This window comes from Salmo salar, chromosome 12, assembly GCF_965601325.2.
Source record: "Salmo salar chromosome 12, fSalSal1, whole genome shotgun sequence".
NCBI classification, from domain to species: domain Eukaryota; kingdom Metazoa; phylum Chordata; class Actinopteri; order Salmoniformes; family Salmonidae; genus Salmo; species Salmo salar.
In genome coordinates, this window is record NC_138302.1 from 29,695,360 (window position 1) to 29,717,175 (window position 21,816).

General features: G+C 42.1%; 1 protein-coding gene across 1 annotated transcript; it reads right to left on the bottom strand.

Moving 5' to 3' along the window:
* Positions 1-355: 355 nt before the first annotated feature.
* LOC106564720 (C-X-C motif chemokine 11) lies at positions 356-2,211 on the bottom strand. Its single transcript, XM_014131006.3, has 4 exons — positions 1,927-2,211; positions 1,478-1,595; positions 1,082-1,165; positions 356-748 (listed from the first exon to the last, which is right to left on the bottom strand). Exons 1-4 carry the CDS (start codon positions 1,997-1,999, stop codon positions 694-696), a joined length of 330 nt encoding a protein of 109 aa, XP_013986481.1. The 5' UTR covers positions 2,000-2,211; the 3' UTR covers positions 356-693.
* Positions 2,212-21,816: the final 19,605 nt, after the last annotated feature.

Genomic DNA, 21,816 nt, shown 5'->3' on the forward strand with positions numbered 1-21,816 from the left:
TCCCAGGTTGCTATGGCATCAGTACATTTTGCTCCTGACCTGGAAGTCCAGCCTTCGTTTCTCAGCGAACCCCTGCAGCTGTTGAGACCAGCTGTGTTTAAGTCATGATCATGGGTCTTATTTCAGTGTTGCCATTCATGGGACCCTCTCTCTCTCTCCAGAGTGTATCATACTCTGTAACCAAATATTAAAAGAGCTGTTCCCATGGCTCTCTCTATAGACCATGAGTATTAGGCTATATGCATTAATTGTGCAAGTAATAATGCTTGTGTTACCTCATATTGCATTATAAGACTTGGTATAAGCATTCATAACAAATGGAGTGTTATGATTAAGAGAACGTTGAATCTTTAAGTTGTATAAAAAACATTTTTATTTCATTTGTTTCAAAGTCATATTTATCTGTTCATTAATATACACATATTTAAATAACAAATAGAAAAATAAATAAAGTTTTAACTTATGATATCTTTAAATGTCTCACAATTAGTGTTGTATACTTGTAGTTGTATACAGTGCTGTAACACAAAATCACAAAGGAAATAGAAAATCTCTCTCTCTCTCTCTCTCTCTCTCTCTCTCTTTCTCTAAAGTGCAGCGTCAACGTTCTTCTTGTGTGTGTTTGGTCACATGACTTCTGGGAAAATCCAGCTGGTGGGTTTTCCATGGCCCTTCTCCCCTCCTCCGTTACGTTCACTCTGCTTTTCTCTTAAGACACCTCTTCTTGTGCTTGTCGTCCTTGTTTATTCTATTTTGAAGGAGGGAGAAGAGTGTTATTCTCAGAAAGGACTAATGTTACATGGATTATATTAAGTCAAGTGCTATAGGATGTTTCTAAAGTATGTGCTAAGGTCTTTTTTGCTTTTACATGCTTTAGCCTTATGTGTGCTACTTAATGGTGTGATAAAACTATAATTACAGTAACTTTTATAATTACAGTAGCTTTTTTACCATTAGATCTATATGTCGTTAGATTGTGATAAATGTTGATTTATACATTATTACATTGTCATAACTGCAGTATAGTTCTGCCAAGGCTTTAGTATGGTGGTGATGAGTCTGATGATTTGATCTATCTTACTTGTTCCAGCAGTTGACGAAAAACATGGCCTTTCTTCCAACGGGGTTCAGGCACCTTCTGGCTCCATCTTCCGCCAGTGTAACACTGAAAATAACAAACCACACATACACACAATTAATGCTTGTGTCACACAACTGATATAAAGCTGATAGAGGTGATTGTCATGTCATAAGTTAATGTCAGAAAGAAAGAAAGAAAGAAAGAAAGAAAGAAAGAAAGAAAGAAAGAAAGAAAGAAAGAAAGAAAGAAAGAAAGAAAGAAAGAAAGAAAGAAAGAAAGAAAGAAAGAAAGAAAGAAAGAAAGAAAGAAAGAAAGAAAGAAAGAAAGAAAGAAAGAGAAAGAAAGAGAAAGAAAGAGAGAGAAACCACTTTCTGGTTAAATAAATACAGTACTTACATGATTTCAGTGGTGTCGCAGTAATGGGTCTTTTCAATGATTTCAAAGTCAACAATGGTTTCCTGAGTGTGCATAATGGTTCCTGGGCATTTGCATCTGGCACCTGGAACGTACTGAGCTGTAATGAGAGTTATAAACATCAATTAACATGGTCAAACATTTTAATGGAAAAGTTGTTTTATGAAAAATATGTTTTCAAATTGGATTTTGGATAAGAATTCACATGCATGCATTTTTTGCACAATGCTTGTTCTGAGAAGAAACTGTACATAACTGCAATTTCTATAGTATTCTACATGAATTGTATGCTATATGACAGACACTATATGTACAGTAGCCTAGTCACTGCAAAATCCCTAGTCAGTCAGGTAACTAGTAAAGCATGCACACTGCACTGTACATTCCATATATTGTAGCTGACATTGCTAGAAATTACTTTGAAATCTTACCTCCGTTGAGCTGTATACAAACTCCCAGCAAAACCACCAGGAAAAGACTGCAGGCTTTTGGTGCGAAGGCCATCGTGAATATAAGTAGCGAGAGGGGAGGTGATGGGGAGGTGAGGAGTCAAGAGGCAGTAAGATCCACTTGAAGTGAAAGTGAAAAGTGAAGAACTAGTGGGATCCATTGTCCTTTTTATAAACTGCCGGCAGAGGGTTTTCCCAAATCCCATGTTCTTTCCCGGCAAACGTTGAAGAAATAGCTCTCACTGGAATTTCCCAGCTCACTAGGGTAGAAATTAAGGAATGTTGGACTACAGAGTGGAGGGTTGAAGGGGCGGAGGGAGCTGGGAGTCTGCAGATAAAAAGTTGGCCGCGAGAGTCTTAACTCCTAACTTCCTAACTGTGACTGTGGGAATGTGAAAGCCAGGGTGACTCAGCGTTGCAAGTTACGGTGATTAATGTTGAAGTGGCCTATTTGCAGGCAGAGCTGTCTGCAAACCTGTTATTTTAAATAATGTATATTAAGCTGTCTCGGATTCATTAGTTGGACAGATCCGAAGTCTCCTTCCAATTACTTCCTCCTCCTGAAAACTGCTCTTTATGACATCACAGATCTGGGGGTCAAATGAGAGATGGTACTTCGGAAGAGGGTCTCGTATTAAGACAAACTTCACCCCAAACTTTCTTGGATAGAAATAACAGGAAAAGTGAAAGCAAAAGTGTATAAACTGCGAAGAATGTTGATGGTTCTTCTCCTCCTCCACCAGCATACCCAAGTCAGATATGCTGTCTGGGGCAAGTAGCAACAACAACAGCCGCAGGAACATCATGATGACACGATAACCAGTCATCTCTATTCTGTGAACCCCCAACCTAAATCTACCATGTCATACTAATCATGCTAGTCAACACTAGAACATGTCTGTAGACCGACACCTGTTTTACCAGAAGTGAATGAATATCATGGTGATGAATAGTGACTGGGCCTAACACCCAGGATGTGTCTGGTGTTTTCAGTCATGTGTGTTGTGTTTTGTCAGAGATTAGTTTTCGGGCTTATGTCCCCATGTCTTTCTTTTATTTTTTATTTGTTTATTTAACCTTGATTTAACTAGGCAAGTCAGTTAAGAACAAATTCTTATTTACAATGACACCTACCAAAAGTCAAAAGGCCTCCTGCGGGGACGGGGACTGGGATTAAAAATAAATAAAATATATGTCACGTCCTGACCAGTATAAGGGGTTATTTTGTTATTGTAGTTTGGCCAGGACGTGGCAGGGGGTGTTTGTTTAGAGTGTTTCGGGGTTTGTTGGGCTATGTTCTTATTTAAGAGGGGTGTTTGTTTAGAGTGTTTCGGGGTTTGTTGGGTTATGTTCTTGTTAGTCTATTTCTATGTTAGTTCTAGTATGTCTATTTCTATGTGGTGTTTGTTGGGTTGACCTTCAATTGGAAGCAGCTGCTCCTAGTTGCTTCTAATTGAAGGTCCTATTTAAGAGGGGGGGTTTTTCTATGGGATTTGTGGGTAGTTGTTTCGTGTATAACTGTATGCCTTACAGGACTGTTTGTCGTTTTTGTATACGTGTGTTTTGTTTTGGTTTTCCTTCTTTCTTCAATAAAAAAAAGATGAGTATACAGACTCCCGCTGCATTTTGGTCCACTTTATACGACGGCCGTGACAGAACTACCCACCACAAACGGACCAAGCAGCGGAGGAAGGAGCAGCAGCAGAGCTCCGTGGAGTCATGGACATGGGAAAAGATTCTGGATGGGGCAGGACCTTGGCACCAGGCTGGGCAGTACCGGCGCCCTAAGGAGGAGCTAGAGGCAGCCAAGGTGGAGCGGCGCTATTATGAGGCATTATACGCACCGAGAGGCAAGTGCGAGAGGCAGCCTCCCAAAAATTGGGGGGGGGCACACGGGTAGTTTGGCTGGGCCTAGGGTAAGCCCTAAGCCAACTTCCCGTGTTTATTATGGGGAGCGTTTGGCAGTGAGAGCACCGGTGTATGCGGAAGTGCGCACGATCTTGCCCATGCGCACGCACAGTCTGGTGCGAGCGATCCCAGCTCCTCGCAAGTGCCGTGCTAGAGTGGGCATCCAGTCGGGTAGGAGTATGCCTGCACAGCACATCTGGCCACCAGTGCGCCTCCTAGGCCCAGGCTACCCTACGCCTGCTCTACGCACGGCAGCCATCAGGCCTCTGCACAGCCCAGTTCGCCCTGTGCCAGCACTCCGCTCATGCAGGGCTACTGTTACCATCCAGCCAGGACGGGTTGTGCAGGCGGTGCGCTCCAGACCGCCGGTGCCTACTTATGGTCCAGTACGTCCTGTTCCCGCTCCTCGCACTAGCCTTGAGGTGCGTGTTTCCAGTCTGGCATCTCCAAAGCCAGCACCACGCACCAGGCCTCCAGTGCGTCAGCCCAGTCCAGTATGTCCTGTTCCCGCTCCTCGCACTAGCCTTGGGGTGCGTGTCCCCAGTCTGGTACCTCCAGTACCAGCCCCAGGCCTCCAGTACGTCAGCCCAGTCCAGTACGTCCTGCTCCTGCTCTTCGCACTAGCCTTGTGGTGTGTAAATAGTCTGGCATCTCCAAAGCCAGCCCCACGCATCAGGCTTTCAGTGCGCAGTCCCCGTCCAGAGCTTCCGACGACAGCTCCCCGTCCAGAGCTTCCGGCGACAGCTCCCCGTCCAGAGCTTCCGGCGACAGCTCCCCGTCCAGAGCTTCCGGCGACAGCTCCCCGTCCAGAGCTTCCGGCGACAGCTCCCCCTCCAGAGCTTCCGGCGACGGCCTACAGTCCGGAACCGAGAGAGACGGCCTACAGTCCGGAACCGAGAGTCGCCCTACAGTCCCCCTCCAGTCCGGAGCTCCCAGAGTTGCCCTCCAGTCCGGAGCTCCCAGAGTCGCCCACCAGCCCGAGGTCTCCAGCGACGCGCATTCAGCCCGAGGTCTTCAGCGATGCACCTTAGTCCAGAGACTTCGGGAGGGGTAATATATAATAACCAGTTAGCGGGGGTGGACAGGTTAGGTTGGGGAGTAAGGCCGGAGCCTGAGCCACCTCCGTAGTAGGAGGTTGGGGAGGTGGGTTTAGCACAAGAACCGTCGGTGACGGTGGCCACCCTCCCTTCCCTCCCTTTAGTTTGGGATTATTTTTGTTTTGGGTTTATTTTTGTGTTTTTGTTTAAGGTGCATCCGGAGTCTGCACCTTTGGGGTACTGTCACGTCCTGACCAGTATAAGGGGTTATTTTGTTATTGTAGTTTGGTCAGGACGTGGCAGGGGGTGTTTGTTTAGAGTGTTTTGGGGTTTGTTGGGCTATGTTCTTATTTAAGAGGCGTGTTTGTTTAGAGTGTTTCGGGGTTTGTTGGGTTATGTTCTTGTTAGTCTATTTCTATGTTAGTTCTAATATGTCTATTTCTATGTGGTGTTTGTTGGGTTGACCTTCAATTGGAAGCAGCTGCTCCTAGTTGCTTCTAATTGAAGGTCCTATTTAAGAGGGGTATTCTTTCTATGGGATTTGTGGGTAGTTATTTCGTGTATAGCTGTATGCCTTACAGGACTGATGGTCGTCGTTGTTTTTGTATACGTGTGTTTTCCTTCTTTCTTCAATAAAAAAAAAAGATGAGTATACAGACTCCCGCTGCATTTTGGTCCACTTTATATGACGGCCGTGACAATATAAATATATGACAAAACACATATCACGACAAGCGAGACAACACGACTAAGACAACAACATAGCAAGGCAGCAACACATGACAACACAGCATGGTAGCAACACATGACGACAACATGGTAGCAACACAACATGGTAGGAGCACAAAATATGGTACATACATTACTGGGTACAGACAACAGCACAAAGGGCAAGAAGGTAGAGACAACAATACATCACGCAAAGCAGCCACAACCGTCAGTAATTTTCCTGAAGAAAAATGGAAGCCGGTTGAGATACTAAATGTCTCCTATTCTGTGGCGTGATATGTCCGTTTTTAAACATGTTTTTTCATGATAAATAACTAGGTAGATACACCTGTTTTTAAATGTAATTACACTACATATGATTACATCTGCAAATTTAAAAAAAGCTGGTTTATGCATTATGTAGTTGTATGCAGTGGAGGCTGCTAAGGGGAGTACGGCTCATAATGGCTGGAACAGAGCAAATGGAATGGCATCAAACACATGGAAACCATGTATTTGATACCATTCTACTTATCCCGCTCAAGCCATTACCAAGAGCCTGTCCTCCCCAATTAAGGTGCCACCAACCTCCTGTGGTTGTATGATATTTGACCAATTCTGCTCAAATGAACTAATCCAGTGGGTCTGTGCTCAGCAAGTTGAGTGGTAATGGCCTGATTTGACTTTTTGGTTCATACACAATTTATCATTATATGACCAATACTGTACTCTGACTACCACCTCCAATTATGTGAGCCACCGCTAATGAGCCAAGTTCAAGATACCCAAGATCATGACTAACACAAATTTGGGGGGTTATCGCAAATACCGTTGCTCTTTCTCATAAAGTGTCATTTCATGGTAATGTACACTGAAAAACATTGTTACTTAACGTCTTAAAATGAGTGCGGTATTTCTTCGGAACAGGACCTGATGACATTTCAGTAGAATCTGTACTGTATAAGTCATCTATATTCTGGGTATTGGAAACGATAATGATTTACATTTCATTTTAACTGTATCACTGGAAAAGCAGGCCTCCCTGTTTCCTCCCTTCCTCTTGATATGATAGGGGGATGGACCTAGGCCAAGGTAGCTTTATTGCTAATGCACTGTAGCGCCAGCTGTCTTGGCTTACCACACGCTTGCGACATTTAGAAGAAACAGAAACTTAAGGACCCTAACAGACCAGAACCAGAGCACACAGGAGTGCTTAACAAAGAAAATAGATACCATTTGCTGGCCGATAAAGAAAAGAGAAATGTCTGTCTTGAAGACAAAGAGAAAATAATTGTCTTGATTGTGAGTGACAGTGTCAATGGCTGTGATAAAAATGTTTTTGAATACCATGTTGTTTTAATTGTGTTGGTCACACAAAAATATTTACAGACAATCATGTACAGTATTTACAGCTTCTATTTACAAAAGAGTTCCTTACAAAAATATTCTCATTACGAGGGTATCCAGAGAGATAAAGCAGATAAAGTGTAAATTCATTGGGCTGCCCCCTCCTTTTTCTTCCCTCAGTTTGTAAGGTGTCTTCCTCTACAGTGTCCATATTAGGACACCCTTCAACTCTGGTCATGCCTGGAGGGACTCAGTCCATACAGTAGAATACATTGGAGAGTTAAGACAACGTTCACAAATCATCCCTGACTACCTCGACCTCCAATCCCAGGCTGGGTTAATCCAGTAATGTAAACCAGACTATGCTTCCTGTTCACCAAACAGTTCCGCAAAGCCCTGCGGCCTTTTCAACAGCACCGTCATAAACAGAAGCCTAGGACTTTCTTAGTCACGTCAACCCGGAAAACTGGGCCTGCACAAACAACCAATCCAGGGGGTCTCGGCCGGAACATACCCGGGTTACACAGTCCAAAGGATGGGCGACCATCAGTGACACATCCGATAGACCACTGGGGATCCGAGGAGCATATGCCATGGATTTGTTATAGGGCACCAATGGGGCTACAGTGGAGCATCTTCTGCCTTGATGGGTGGCCAAGCAGGTCATTCATCGTCGGTGCCCCCGGAGTGGGCCGTGGAGGGGGTATGGGGCGGTCTGGGAGAGTTTCTTGATGGAGTCCACATACTCCTCCATAGTGGGGTACTCGTCTTCCCCATCCTCCAGAACTCCTTCCTGCAGCTCACTGATGGTGGGCAGCAGCTCCACGGAGGAAAGCAGCCGTCTGGGCTTCATCCTGTAAAAACAGCCTGGAAATACATTGACATTTTTTTATATTTTTGATATATAAACTAAGGAGATGTGTTTCCTGTTGATACAGTGCCTTGAGAAAGTATTCACCCCCTTGGCATTTTTCCTATTTTGTTGCCTTACAACCTGGAATTAAAATATATTTGGGGGGGGAGGGGTTGTATTATTTGATTTACACAACATGCCTACCTCTTTGAAGATGCAAAATATATTTTATTGTGAAACAAAAAAGAAATAAGACAAAAAAACTGAAAACTTGAGCGTGCATAACTATTCACCCCCCCAAAGTCAATACTTTGTAGAGCCACAATTACAGCTGCAAGTGTCTTGGGATATGTCTCTATAAGCTTGGCATATCTAGCCACTGAGATTTTTGAGTCATACCAAAATCATTAAGTCATACCACAGATTCTCAATTGGATTGAGGTCTGGGCTTTGACTAGGCCATTCCAAGACATTTAAATGTTTCCCCTTAAACCACTCGAGTGTTGCTTTAGCAGTATGCTTAGGGTCATTATCCTGCTGGAAGGTGAACCTCCGTCCCAGTCTCAAATCCCTGGAAGACTGAAACAGGTTTCCCTCAAGAATTTTCCTGTATTTAGCGCCATTCATCATTCCTTCAATTCTGACCAGTTTCCCAGTCCCTGCCGATGAAAAACATCCCCACAACATGATGCTGCCACCACCATGCTTCACTGTGGGGATGGTGTTCTCGGGGTGATGCGAGGTGTTGGGTTTGTGCCAGACATAGTGTTTACCTTGATGGCCAAAAAGCAAAATTTTAGCCTCATCTGACCAGAGTACCTTCTTCCATGTGCTTGGGGAGTCTCCCACATGCCTTTTGGTGAACACCAAACGTGTTTGCTTATTTTTTTTCTTTAAGCAATGGCTTTTTTCTGGTCACTCTTCCGTAAAGCCCAACTCTGTGGAGTGTACGGCTTAAAGTGGTTCTATGGACAGATACTCCAATCTCCGCTGTGGAGCTTTGCAGATTCTTCAGGGTTATCTTTGATCTCTTTGTTGCTTCTCTGATTAATGCCCTCCTTGCCTGGTCCGTGAGTTTTGGTGGTCGGCCCTCTCTTGGAAGGTTTGTTGTGGTGCCATATTCTTTCAATTTTTTTATAATGGATTTAATGATGCTCCGTGGGATGATCAAAGTTTCAGATATTTTTTTATAACCCAACCCTGATCTGTACTTCTCCACAACTTTGTCCCTGACCTGTTTGGAGAGCTCCTTGGTCTTCATGGTGCCCTTGCTTAGTGATGTTGCAGACTCTTTGGCCTTTCAGAACAGGTGTATATATACTGAGATCATGTGACAGATCATGTGACACTTAGATTGCACACAGGTGGACTTTATTTTATGAATTATGTGTAATGGGTGCGTGCTGGTGGCAGGGAAGTCAGGCGCAGGAGAACGAACTTGGTATAAACGGAGTCGTTTAATAAGTACTCACAAAACTCCAAAAACCAAAATATACAAAATAATAAAAGTGGGTACAAAACCCGTCGCGCACCAGAACATAACTTGCACATCACATACAACAAACAATCACCGACAAGGAAATGAGGGGAAACAGAGGGTTAAATACACAACATGTAATTGATGAGATTGGAACCAGGTGTGATGTAAGACAAGACAGAACCAATGGAAAATGAAAAATGGATCAGCGATGGCTAGCAGGTCGGTGACGTCGACCGCCGAACACCGCCTGAACAAGGAGAGGGACCGACTTCGGCGGAAGTCGTGACATTATGTGACTTCTGAAGGTAATTGGTTGCACCAGATCTTATTTAGGGGCTTCATAGCAAAGGGGGTGAATACATATGCATGCTCCACTTTTCCGTTCTTTATTTTTTTCATTTCACTTCACCAATTTGGACTATTTTGTGTATGTCCATTACATGAAATTGAAATAAAAATCCATTTAAATTATAGGTTGTAATGCAACAAAATAGGGAAAACGCCAAGGGGGTGAATACTTTTGCAAGGCACTGTTATAATATCCACCCGGCACAGCCAGAAGGGGTCTGGCCACCCCTCATAGCCTGGTTCCTCTCTAGGTTTCTTCCTAGGTTTTTGGCCTTTCTAGGGAGTTTTTCCTAGGGAGTTTTTCCTAGCCACCGTGCTTCTTTCACATGCATTGCTTGCTGTTTGGGGTTTTAGGCTGGGTTTCTGTAGAGCACTTTGAGATATCAGCTGATGTACGAAGGGCTATATAAATCAATTTGATTTGATTTGATTTGTACATTAGCTATGATTTGATTGCTATGCTCTATTTGAATAGACACTGTATAGTACAAATCCACTGTAAGAATATTGCTCATTATCTTATGGACCATGTAGAAAATACCTTATCCTTTAGAATAGCATTACATCATAAAATAGCAAACAATCCTACAGGGTTTAAAGAGAATTTGAAATATATCTTTTTTTTAAATACTGGATCCTTACATTGAGTTTTAACCCTCAGCCCGCCACCACCATCACCACCCCGAAACAATACTAACATTGTCTTACCTCTATTGTCTAGACTGTATCCCTCTCTTGTTGGTATTCCTCTGTGTATCGCAAACTCTCTCTCTGTGTCCTGTATGCCACTGTCTCTCAGTGCTCAGAGGGTGTCTGTGTGTGTAAAGAGGTGAATGACAGGTGGGTCTTCGGCTAGGTGTTATATTGATATGTATGAACACATGGGGCATAAACAGGACATCTTTGGGTATATGCATAAATGACTTTATTGTAGAAAAACTATACTTTATGTAGTTTACATAATTTAATGCCATAGTTTCTACAACAAATATATAACATACTGTAACATTCGAGTTCACCTGTTAGTATTTTCTCTCAACCTGGCCAGCATCCCGGAGTCGCCTCTTCAATGTTGACGTTGAGACTGGGGTTTTGCGGGTACTATTTAATGAAGCTGCCAGTTTAGGACTTGTGAGGCGTCTGTTTTTCAAACTAGACACTCTAATGTACTTGTCCTCTTGCTCAGTTGTGCACCGGGGCCTCCCACTCCTCTTTCTATTCTAGTTAGAGCCAGTTTGCGCTGTTCTGTGAAGGGAGTAGTACACAGCGTTGTACGAGATCTTCAGTTACTTGGCAATTTCTCACATGGAATAGCCTTCATTTCACAGAACAAGAATAGACTGACGAGTTTCAGAAGAAAGTTTTTTGTTTCTGGCCATTTTGAGCCTGTAATCAAGCCCACAAATGCTGATGCTCCAGATACTCAAGTAGTCTAAAGAAGGCCAGTTGTATTGCTTCTTTAATCAGCTGGGCTAACATAATTGCAAAAGGGTTTTCTAATGATCAATTATCCTTTTAAAATGATAAACTTGGATTAGCTAACAACGTGCCATTGGATCACAGGAGTGATGGTTGCTGATAATAGGCCTCTGTACGCTTATGTAGATTTCCACAAATTAATCAGCCATTTCCAGCTACAATAGTCATTTCCAACCTTAACAATGTCTGCACTGTATTTCTGATCAATTTGATGTTATTTTAATGGACAACATTTTTTGCTTTTTTTTCAAAAACAAGGACATTTCTAAGTGACCCCAAACTTTTAAAAGATAGTCTACGTCACAAACAAATGACATATGAAGGAAAACTTCCCTTATGACTTCTTGTAAACAGCAAACTACTGCTGATTCTGTATGTATAAAATACTTTTAGGGCAACATTTTGGGTGGAAAGTTTGGGTCTGCCAAACTGCACTTTGAATGGTGCCTCTTGAGAAGGCAAAGCATGAAAACATGACATATTCCATGTTAAGATGAAGTCAGGGTGACATCACTCATCATATCATGAATAATTATTCTAATCATTTTAGCTTCCTTTGCTGTATAGAACGTGAGTCCAGACACAATATCTAAGTTAATCAGCGGCCAGATGAAAGAAGAAGCAATCGCTAAAATCATCGTTGAAACCAGTCTCTACCTTTAATGTTGAAGCAAATGGAGTTTAATTGGTTCACTGCATTCCTTTTAACCTCCAAAGAGGCAGCTACACACAATTACACCCACACACAGCTCTCAACACTAACCTTTCTTTAGTATTGTTGAATTACTCCACTCGCCCCATATTGAGCTGAGTAGACCCGGTGATGATGGGTGAGCCGAAATATGCAGAGAGTGCTGCGGTCACACTGCAATGGAAGGCCAGGCTACTGCTCTTCCAACAAACCTTGACTCAGGCAACTGTTTGACTTCAGTAGCACTTCCAGATACAACTGTTCAAAACTGGCTCAGAAGGTGGTGAATAGCATACTTGTTTAGGGTGAACTTACAGTATTTCAATGTTGTTTTACTGTATATTGCTCAAATCCTCCTCAGGTGAGTTGGTCACTGTTACTTAATAGCAGATTTCTCCATTTTAGGTGACTTTGTGATATAGGAGCCAATGTGCGATTCTATGGAGTTTTGACGATGTATCACTTTTTCAATTTTTTCAGGCTTAGGTTTTGTCTAATAGACAGTAGAAACAGACCCAGGAGTGAAGGCTCTGTTTCTCATCCTGCCTGATCAGCATGTATTGTATTAGCACATCTCCTAGTGCTCTATTTATAGCCTTCAAGGTCAAAGGGCAGCTTTACTGAGTATACTGCAGTAGGTCCCCATGTGAAAATAACCTATCTGCAATATGTGCTGTTTGATAACATTTAACACTTTAGTAACACTTTGCTATAATCGGTGTAGTAACGCTGTAATTACTCTTGTAACGTTTACATTTTAGTTACTTAGCAGACGCTCTTATCCAGAGCGACTTACAATTAGTGCATTCATCTTAAGATAGCTGTGTGAGACAATCCCATATCACAGTCGTAGCAAGTTCATTTTCCCTCAATAAGTACAGGATTCATTTAAGATACTCTTTGAAGAGGGAGGATTTCAGACATTTTCAGGAAGATGGGTAGGAACTTTCCTGTCCTAGCTACAAGGGGAAGTTGATTCCACCATTGGGGTGCCAGGACAGAGAAATAATTTGACTGGGCTGAGTGAGAGCTGACGGGGTGGAATGACCAAGAGACCAGATGCGGCAGAACGGAGTGCTCAGGTCGGGGTGTAGGGTTTAACACATAACACATTGTAATAACATTATAACGTTATTGTAATAACGTAATAACAGTTTCTACATGCATCCAATCCAGACCTCAGAAATCTCCCTGCTACCATATGAGTTCAGGGAGATATCTGGGGTGAGATCCCTTAAACCCACTTACATACTTGTATAATATTTTAACTCCGTAATGTCAACTAGCTGACATGCACTATATATACAAAAGTATGTGGACACCCCTCAAATTGGTGGATTCGCTATTTCAGCCACATCCGTTGCTGACAGGTGTATAAAATGGAGCACACAGCCATGCAATCTCCATAGACAAACATTGGCAGTAGTATGGCATTACTGAGGAGCTCAGTGGCTTTCAACATGGCACCATCATAGGATGCCACCTATCCAACAAGTCAGTTCGTCAAATTTCTGTCCTGCTAGAGCTGCCCCGGACAACTGTTTGTGATGTTATTGTGAAGTGGAAACATCTAGGAGCAACAACGGCTCAGCCGTGAAGTGGTAGGCCACATAACCTCACAGAACGGGTCCGCCGAGTGCTGAAGAGCGTAGCGCTTAAGAGCATTAGTGAGGTCGGGCACTGATTTTGGGCGATTAGGCCTGGCTCACAGTCGCTGTTCCAATTCATCCCAAAGGTGTTCGATGGTGTTGAGGTCAGGGCTCTGTGCAGGCCAGTCATGTTCTTCCACACCGATCTCGACAAACCATTACCGTATGGACCTCGCTTTGTGCACAGGGGCATTGTCATGCTAAAACAGGAAAGGGGCTTCCCCAAACTGTTGCCACAAAGTTGGAAGCACAGAATTGTCTAGAATACCATGTAGTGTTAAGATTTCCCTTCACTGGAACTAAGGAGCCTAGCCCAAGCATGAAAAACAGCCCCAGACCATTATTCCTCCTCCACCAAACTTTACAGTTGGCACTATGCATTCGGGCAGGTAGCATTCTCCTAGCATCCACCAAACCCAAATTTCCACTGCTCCAGAGTCCAATGGCGGCGAGATTTACACCACTCCAGCCGACGCTTGGCATTGTGCATGCTGATCTTAGGCTTGTGTGCGGCTGCTCAGCCATAGAAACCCATTTCATGAAGCTCCCGACGAACAGTTATTGTGCTGACGTTGCTTCCAGAGGCAGTTTGGAACTCGGTAGTGAGTGTTGCAACCGAGGACAGACGATTTCAGCACTCGGCGATCCCGTTCTGTGAGCTTGTGTGGCCTACCACTTCACAGCTGTTGCTCCTAGACCTTTCCACTTCACAATAACAGCACTTACAGTTGACCGGGGAAGATCTAGCAGGGCAGAAATTTGAAGAACTGACTTGAACGGAAAGGTGCCATCCTATGACGGTGCATTGTTGAAAGTCACTGAGCTCTTCAATAAGGTCATTCTCCTGCCAATGTTTGTCTATGGAGATTGCATGGCCGTGTGCTCAATTTTATACACCTGTCAGCAACAGGTGTGACTGAAATAGCCGAATCCACAAATTTAGAAGGGTGTCCACATACTTTTGTACATATAGTGTATCTGAGCATACATTTGCACCATATTCAGTAGTGGGCTACAAGGCACTGAAAAGCAAACGTAGTCACATTTAATCCAAAGCATTTCTCTGTTATTTCTGTTAAAATAATGCAGCATAGCAATTCCAAAGCTCCAATCACACCTGTTTTCTGTAAAGATGCAAATGTAAGCCAATCTTTGCAACAACAAAAAAGTTTTTACAGAAAATAAAAGTTACACACCCTCTATCCCCCTGCCAGCCCTGTTATCATGGACAATGGATGCGATGGTTGCAGATTTGGTCGTCAGTGGCGCCAGTCCACCGCAGTCCATACCCAACGTGGTGGTAGTGTTGGTCTCTGGTCCACTCCAAACTGTAAACGCATGAATCAAAATTGTGTCGATATTGCAAGAACATGTTGTCATTTCACATAACCATACACAAGGTAATGGAGCTACTCTACCTGCTTCGTTAATGATGAGAAAACTAACTGGAAAAGGATAGCTAAGTTAGTTAGCTAGCTATCTTATATTAACCAGTAATACAAAATACGCCCAAACGTTTTAAAACGTTAGCTGTCAGCTTGAGGCTTGATAGAGGGTAAAACAAACTGAAGGGGAGGAAAATGTGTAATTCCTTAGCTAGCTAGGTTACCAGTTAGCTTTAACCCCCTAAAAAGCCTAGCTTGCTGGCCAGCCCTACTGGCTGCTGGCCAAATTAGCTAACGTTACTTCAGTTGTCAGTTTTGACCACATGCCGTTTACAAACTCATTTGTGGCGCCCAAAATAAAAAATGACAGTTGGAACTCCACAGCAGAAAATAAGTGATTCTTGGTGCTCGGCTACCAATTATAGGGATTTTAGCTTGCAGTTTGCGAGTGCCCATGCAGATGGCATGGTTAGCTAGTGTCTGAAACAATTATATGGATTTAATATTTGTCCAATTATTGAACATGTCCTAAAAACTCAAATAAGCATCAGAAATTGACATTATTTATCACATCAAAGAGCATTAGTCAAGAGCATATGCATTGTATGTTCTGAGAAAATATGCTAAGTAGGCCTGCTGTCAGCATTAGAGACAAGTGCGAGTGGAGTTGCTAGAAGGGGGATAGAATGACAGTCAAACATAAAAGTAAAAAAATTAAGTCTAAATGAAACAAAAAGTAAGTTTGAATGACACTGAGGGGAAATGTTGTTACAACTATTTTTTATGTTTATTTCACCTTTACTTAACCAGGTAGGCCAGTTGAGAACAAGTTCTTAATTACAACTGCGACCTGGCCAAGATAAGGCAAAACAGTGAGACACAAACAACACAGAGTTACACATGGGATAAACAAATGTACTGTCAATAACACAATAGAAAAATCTATATACAGTGTGTGCAAATGTAGTAAGATTAGGGAGGTAAGGCAATAAATAGGCCATAGTGGCGAAATAATTACAATTTAGCAAATAAACACTGGAGTGATAGATGTGCAGAAGATGAATGTGCAAGTAGAGATACTGGGGTGCAAAGGAGCCAAAAAATGAATAACAATATGGGGATGAGGTAGGCTATTTACAGATGGGCTCTTAAACGCCAAATGCTCTTAAACGCTAGTAAAACTAAATGCATGCCCTTCAACCGCTCTGACAGCTGATGCTTAAAGTTAGTGAGGGAGATATAAGACTCCAGCTTCAGTGATTTTTGCAATTCGTTCCAGTCATTGGCAGCAGAGAACTGGAAGGAAAGGCGGCCGAAGGAGGAGTTGGCTTTGGGGATGACCAGTGAAATATACCTGCTGGAGCGCGTGCTACAGGTGGGTGCTGCTATGGTGACCAGTGAGCTTTAGGCGGGGCTTTACCTAGCAAGGACTTATAGATGACCTGGAGCCAGTGGGTTTGGCAACGAATATGAAGCGAGGGCCAGCCAACGAGAGCATACAGGTCACAGTGGTGGGTAGTATATGGGGCTTTGGTGACAAAACAGATGGCACTGTGATAGACTACATCCAATTTGCTGAGTAGAGTGTTGGAGGTTATTTTGTAAATGAAATCGCCGAATTCAAGGATCGGTAGGATAGTACGTTTTACGAGGGTATGTTTGGTAGCATGAGTAAAGGAGGCTTTGTTGCGAAATAGGAAGCCGATTCTAGATTTAATTTTGGATTGGAGATGCTTAATGTGAGTCTGGAAGGAGAGTTTACAGTCTAACCAGACACCTAGGTATTTGTAGTTGTCCACATATTCTAAGTCAGAACCGTCCAGAGTAGTGATGCTAGACTGGCGGGCGGGTGCGGGCAGCTAATCCTGTTTGCCTGAGGCTGATGCCGCCCACATGCATATACACACAATTTCATTCAAACCCACACATGTGCACATACACAGACACACAGACACACACACACACACACACACATACACACATGTAAATAGTGCCATAGATGCACTCAAGCATATTTTCATTTGGCCTTGCTGTTATGATTTTGTTGTCCATGATGTCTTTTGTTTTTTGCACTGTAGATTCCTGTTTTCCTTTGTCTTTCTCTTTTTTCTCTTTTGTTCATTTGGTTGGTTGTTGGTGCATTATTGGGAGACAGAGCACGGGGGCTTGGGGGGCGACAGTCTTGGGGGTGGGGAATGGAATTATTTTGTTGAATTCTTTCAAATAGTTCAGAGAACATTAAGAAACAACGTTCTTCTGTGGGAATTTCAGTAATTCAGCATAAAGTTTCCTACATGTTTCCTCGTCATTCTATTTAAAGTAATGTTCTCAAATTGTTCTGAGAACGTTACGAAAACTTTCCATAAAAACCACATGAAAACATTAGTAAGAATGTTATTTAAAAACACATACATTCCGTTCTCGGCATCAACAAAACTCGCTCTATCCTCTATCTTGTTAATTGGCCACACCTGATCTTAATGAATTCTTGTTCCCTTTGAAATAGGGTCTATTTGAATATACTAAAATGCTTCGTATAAGTAAAAAAAACATGGCATGCTAGCTCCATCCTGGAGGTGCAGTGGACTAATTACATGGATAGAGAACAGAAGATACTGTAATAGGTTAGAATCTCACTGATGCTGTGCCACAATAAATTGCATGATTAATGCCTAAGCAAATTCATTTCCATGTGTCCTATGTGTGCTTGGAGTTCAAAACAGTTAACCTAAGCTAGCAGTCTTATTGAAACCTGTTCTCAGAACGTTAATAAAACCTCCCAGGAAAACTTTCAGGGAACTGTAGTAAAACGTTCTGAGAACCTCCCTACAACTTAAAAATGAATGTTCCCAGAATAGGCAAAATGTTCACTTCTGTTCTCAAAACATGTAAAAAACATTTTGTTTTCCCTGGTCAGGTCATGTGGTCAGACCCTATAGTCAATATAAACAGTGCATTCGGAAAGTATTCAGACCTCTAGACTTTTTCCACATTTTATTGCGTTACAGCCTTATTCTAAAATGTATTAAATAGATTTTTCTCCTCATCAATCAACACACAATACCCCATGATGACAGATCTAAAACAGTTTTTTTGCAAATGTATTTAAAAAACGGATATATCACATTTACATAAGTATTCAGTCCCTTTTCTCAGTACTTTGTTGAAGCACCTTTGGCAGCGATTACAGCCTTGAGTCTTCTTGGGTATGACGCTGCAAGCTTGGCACACCTGTATTTGGGGAGTTTCTCCCATTCTTGTCTGCAGTGTTACAGTTCACCCTTCAATTGCCCTTTAATTGCAAATCCTTCAACACCCCCATTGTAACACCTTACGACAGCTCCCTCACTGACTAATAGTGCTGATGGGCTCCTGGTGATGAATTAAAAGACAGGTTGTGGCCTTAATTTAAATTCATCAGATGACTCTGTCCCATTGAACACACTCTTAATCTAACCTCAGAAATCAATTGTAACATGCTACCTTGAAGTCAAGGACCACAAGTGTTTTTATTAATCATATAATGTGCTATCCTCTGGAATCAAAAGTATTTTAAACCCAAAAATGAATTAATAAACCAGTCTAGCAAAATGCAGTAATTTCAGGTACATGACAGATGCTAAATGACAATGCTACTTATTCTTGTGTATAGTAGCCTAGCTAGCTACATTAGATTTCCTGTTTATGTTTTCCAATCAATCTCCTTACAGCATAGGGTGACAGTGACACTTTGGTAACCCCTCTCTAAGCAAGGTTATACCTAACATGTGTACCAGCAATAGCATCCTAATGTGGTCCTATTTTAAAGGCCCATTTCCTCATTACCAGGGCCAGATATAGACATGTGGAATAAGGCCAGGTCAGGAATAGTGACTCCTGATGGATAATAATAGGATAACAGGCTAGGTGTTGGTCACACGGGTAATAGCCAGACAGGATAACACAGTCTAAAGTGAAATGATCTAATAGCCCAGAGGGAGGGTGGTGCTCAGAGTTCCTCCTGACTTCTGCTTGTTGTCTAGAGAAACAGTCTCCGGTAAGAAGCCTAGTTCTATAAACCTGGTCCCTATACTAGACAGTATGTACTGATGCCAGCCAAGTCATCATGCTGCGTCCGTGATTTAAACGAGTCATGTTGAAGGCCTATCTATAGTCAGGTGGCAGGTGAATCGGAAACACACAGATCTGAGACCAGGCTAAAGTTAGGTTTCCTCATACAGGACATAACATTTGTTTGACATTATCATCATGGTCTACTGAATAGTTAATCATCATGTTATGCCTTATTTCTAACCAAATTGGTGAAAATACAGAACTGAACTGAAGCATGGCTCTATTGACTGTCACTGTGGTGCCACCTGTTGGTAACCAGGATAATAACACTGTGAATTGTGTGTAGAGAGTCTGTAGATAAGTTGGAGAGATAGTCATATTTCATGGTCATTTCAATGCAGTCAAATCGGGAGATTAATTGAGATTCCAGTTGCAAGATTAGAAAGGGGCTTTTTAATTGCCGTTTTTGCATTGTCATTTCTATTCCCATGCTGAAGAGAAGTGAATTTACATGAAAATACATAAACAGTGTTTCCAAGACTTGGTTGGTAAATAAGAAACATCAGGAAAGCTCTTAGAGTTTATAAAACAGACCGCATTCACAGAAGTGCATTCTTACCTAGCATGTTCAAGTTGCTTAGTGAGCTATACACCTTGTAAATAGGACGCTATACTAGGTACAGTAACTGGCGCAGTTCTGTAATAGTATTAAAGGGATTTGAATGGATTCGTCACTAGGTGGCAGTATTGTTAATAATTTCGCATTAACAGTGATTTCGGGCTAACCCATTCAGTTACCACAACCAAGAAGAAAGCCAGGCTGGTCCGTCACCCGTGATACAAGTCAGTATTCAACACCTATCCATCAGAAAGCATGACTTGATTCAATATAAACACTGCATGTCTAAGAATGCTAAATACGTTATACAAATAAAATCCTTTTGACATCATTATGTGACATGACTGTTGAATAATCACTAACACTAATCAATTAACAGGTAATACTAATCAGGTTAACTTTTTGAATGTATTATAAAAACGATATAACGGGTTATAACACAAGCTTATGGAGTACTTGGCCATCTTATGTTGTATCACTTTTATAAAGACTTAATTAATGCATATTTTATTCTAATAGCTGAATCGCTTACATTTGTCATGTTTCTTATTGCAATACTTAAATACATGATGTATTCTATTGATACAATGTAAACATCCATAGAATGTATAGAATTCACCACTCCACTTCGATGCTATATTTTCCCACCAGTACTTCACTAGCGTGTTTTTAAGTTTCAAAAGATTGCGACCCCCCCACCCTGTGCCTCACAATGGTTTGATCCACTGCCAGTTCCTTAGTTGGCAAGGTAACAGAGGGGTCGTATCTACTGTCTGAAAGGCACTCAATGAACGTAACTGACGTGAGGTTAATCTAGTCAATCGCGCACACACACTAGCTGAATATGCAGAGCTAGCGCGCAAATATTAACTATTAAGCTAGCTAGTACCTATTCCATTTATGTGACGTCGTCAAAGATGGAATCTTTGCTATCGTCAATTTATTCCAAGATCAGCATGCAGATGATGTAAGTTAGTGCTTCAAAGTCCCTGTGATAAGGTTAGCGATAAACTGAAGTCCAAACTGAACAGAACTACACTCTCTTCTACCATTGTCTTAAATATATTTAATGGTCTCGTTGCAAAAGCTAAATTGTCGCAAGGGAACTTTTATTTATTTATTTTATTTCACCTTTATTTAACCCGGGTAGCAAAGATTATAGCAAACACCACTGAAACTGATTTGGTGCTCGCTAGCTTTGCAAATTCAGCTATTGTTGGAAGCCAGCCAATATGAAACAAACTATTAAAATTACAAAAGGTTGCAGCATATGTTGTGTAAATGGTGAACTCATACAGCTGTCAACTCTTGTCATTTTAATCCGTTTTACATTTGCTAGCTACCTTTTAGATCGAAGCCCAAATAGAATGATAGAAGATGATAGAAGCCCATCTCCTACTGTAAATAACCTACACACTGTGTGTGTGTGTAGCCAGCCAGCCAGCCAGCCAGGTAGAAAAATGGCAGAAAAATAAAAGACGGACATCAGAGTATTTTTCAATACACCAAAACGCATAGTAAGAACCCTAGTAGCCTAATATCTCAAAGACTAGTTGATAAAATGTTCATAAGAAAGAAATGAAATTCTAATGGAAATGTTTCACAATGATGTCATTAGGCAGAGCAGGCAACAGATGGCACACAGACAGCAGAGTTGGGGACAGATATGCAGGGACAGACTGGCAGAGACAGGGAGTCTCAGGTAAGTTTGTTGTCTTTGTTTGGCAACATTATGAAAGGTTCTCAATTTTTTTGACTTGTAAAATAGGAACATAATTGGAAAATGCCATGGATACCCCCACTCTCAACTTAAACTGGTGACTGAACTAAGATTTGTTAAAGGCAATGGTATTGCTGTTGTGATTAGTTGTGTAGTTTTGGGTACCGGTAGTTAGGAGTACGGCAAACACCTTATTTCTTTGGTTCCTCAATATACATTTACCATATTACAATGTAGGCTATGTTACAGCACTACTTTTGGTGTCCCCCTCAGGAATTGCTCTTGAGAAAATTTCATGTAATTGTCCCCTCCAAAGTTGATATCAGATTTTCACCCCTGTGTGTAGTTCCTAACGCAGAACACCCTTCTATACACACACACACAAACTGAATCTCATTCAGTCTCGCGTTCTCTCTCACACGAACACACACACACACTCTCTCCCCTCTCCCTTCTTCCCTTCTAACTCTAAAGACCATAACCTAATTGATTCTCATTTTCATTATGTTCTCCCAGGGCTCTCTCTCTCTCCATCTCCCAGCGAACAACAAAACCCGAGGAGACAGAACAGAACAGTCTGCCTCTCACACTGTGA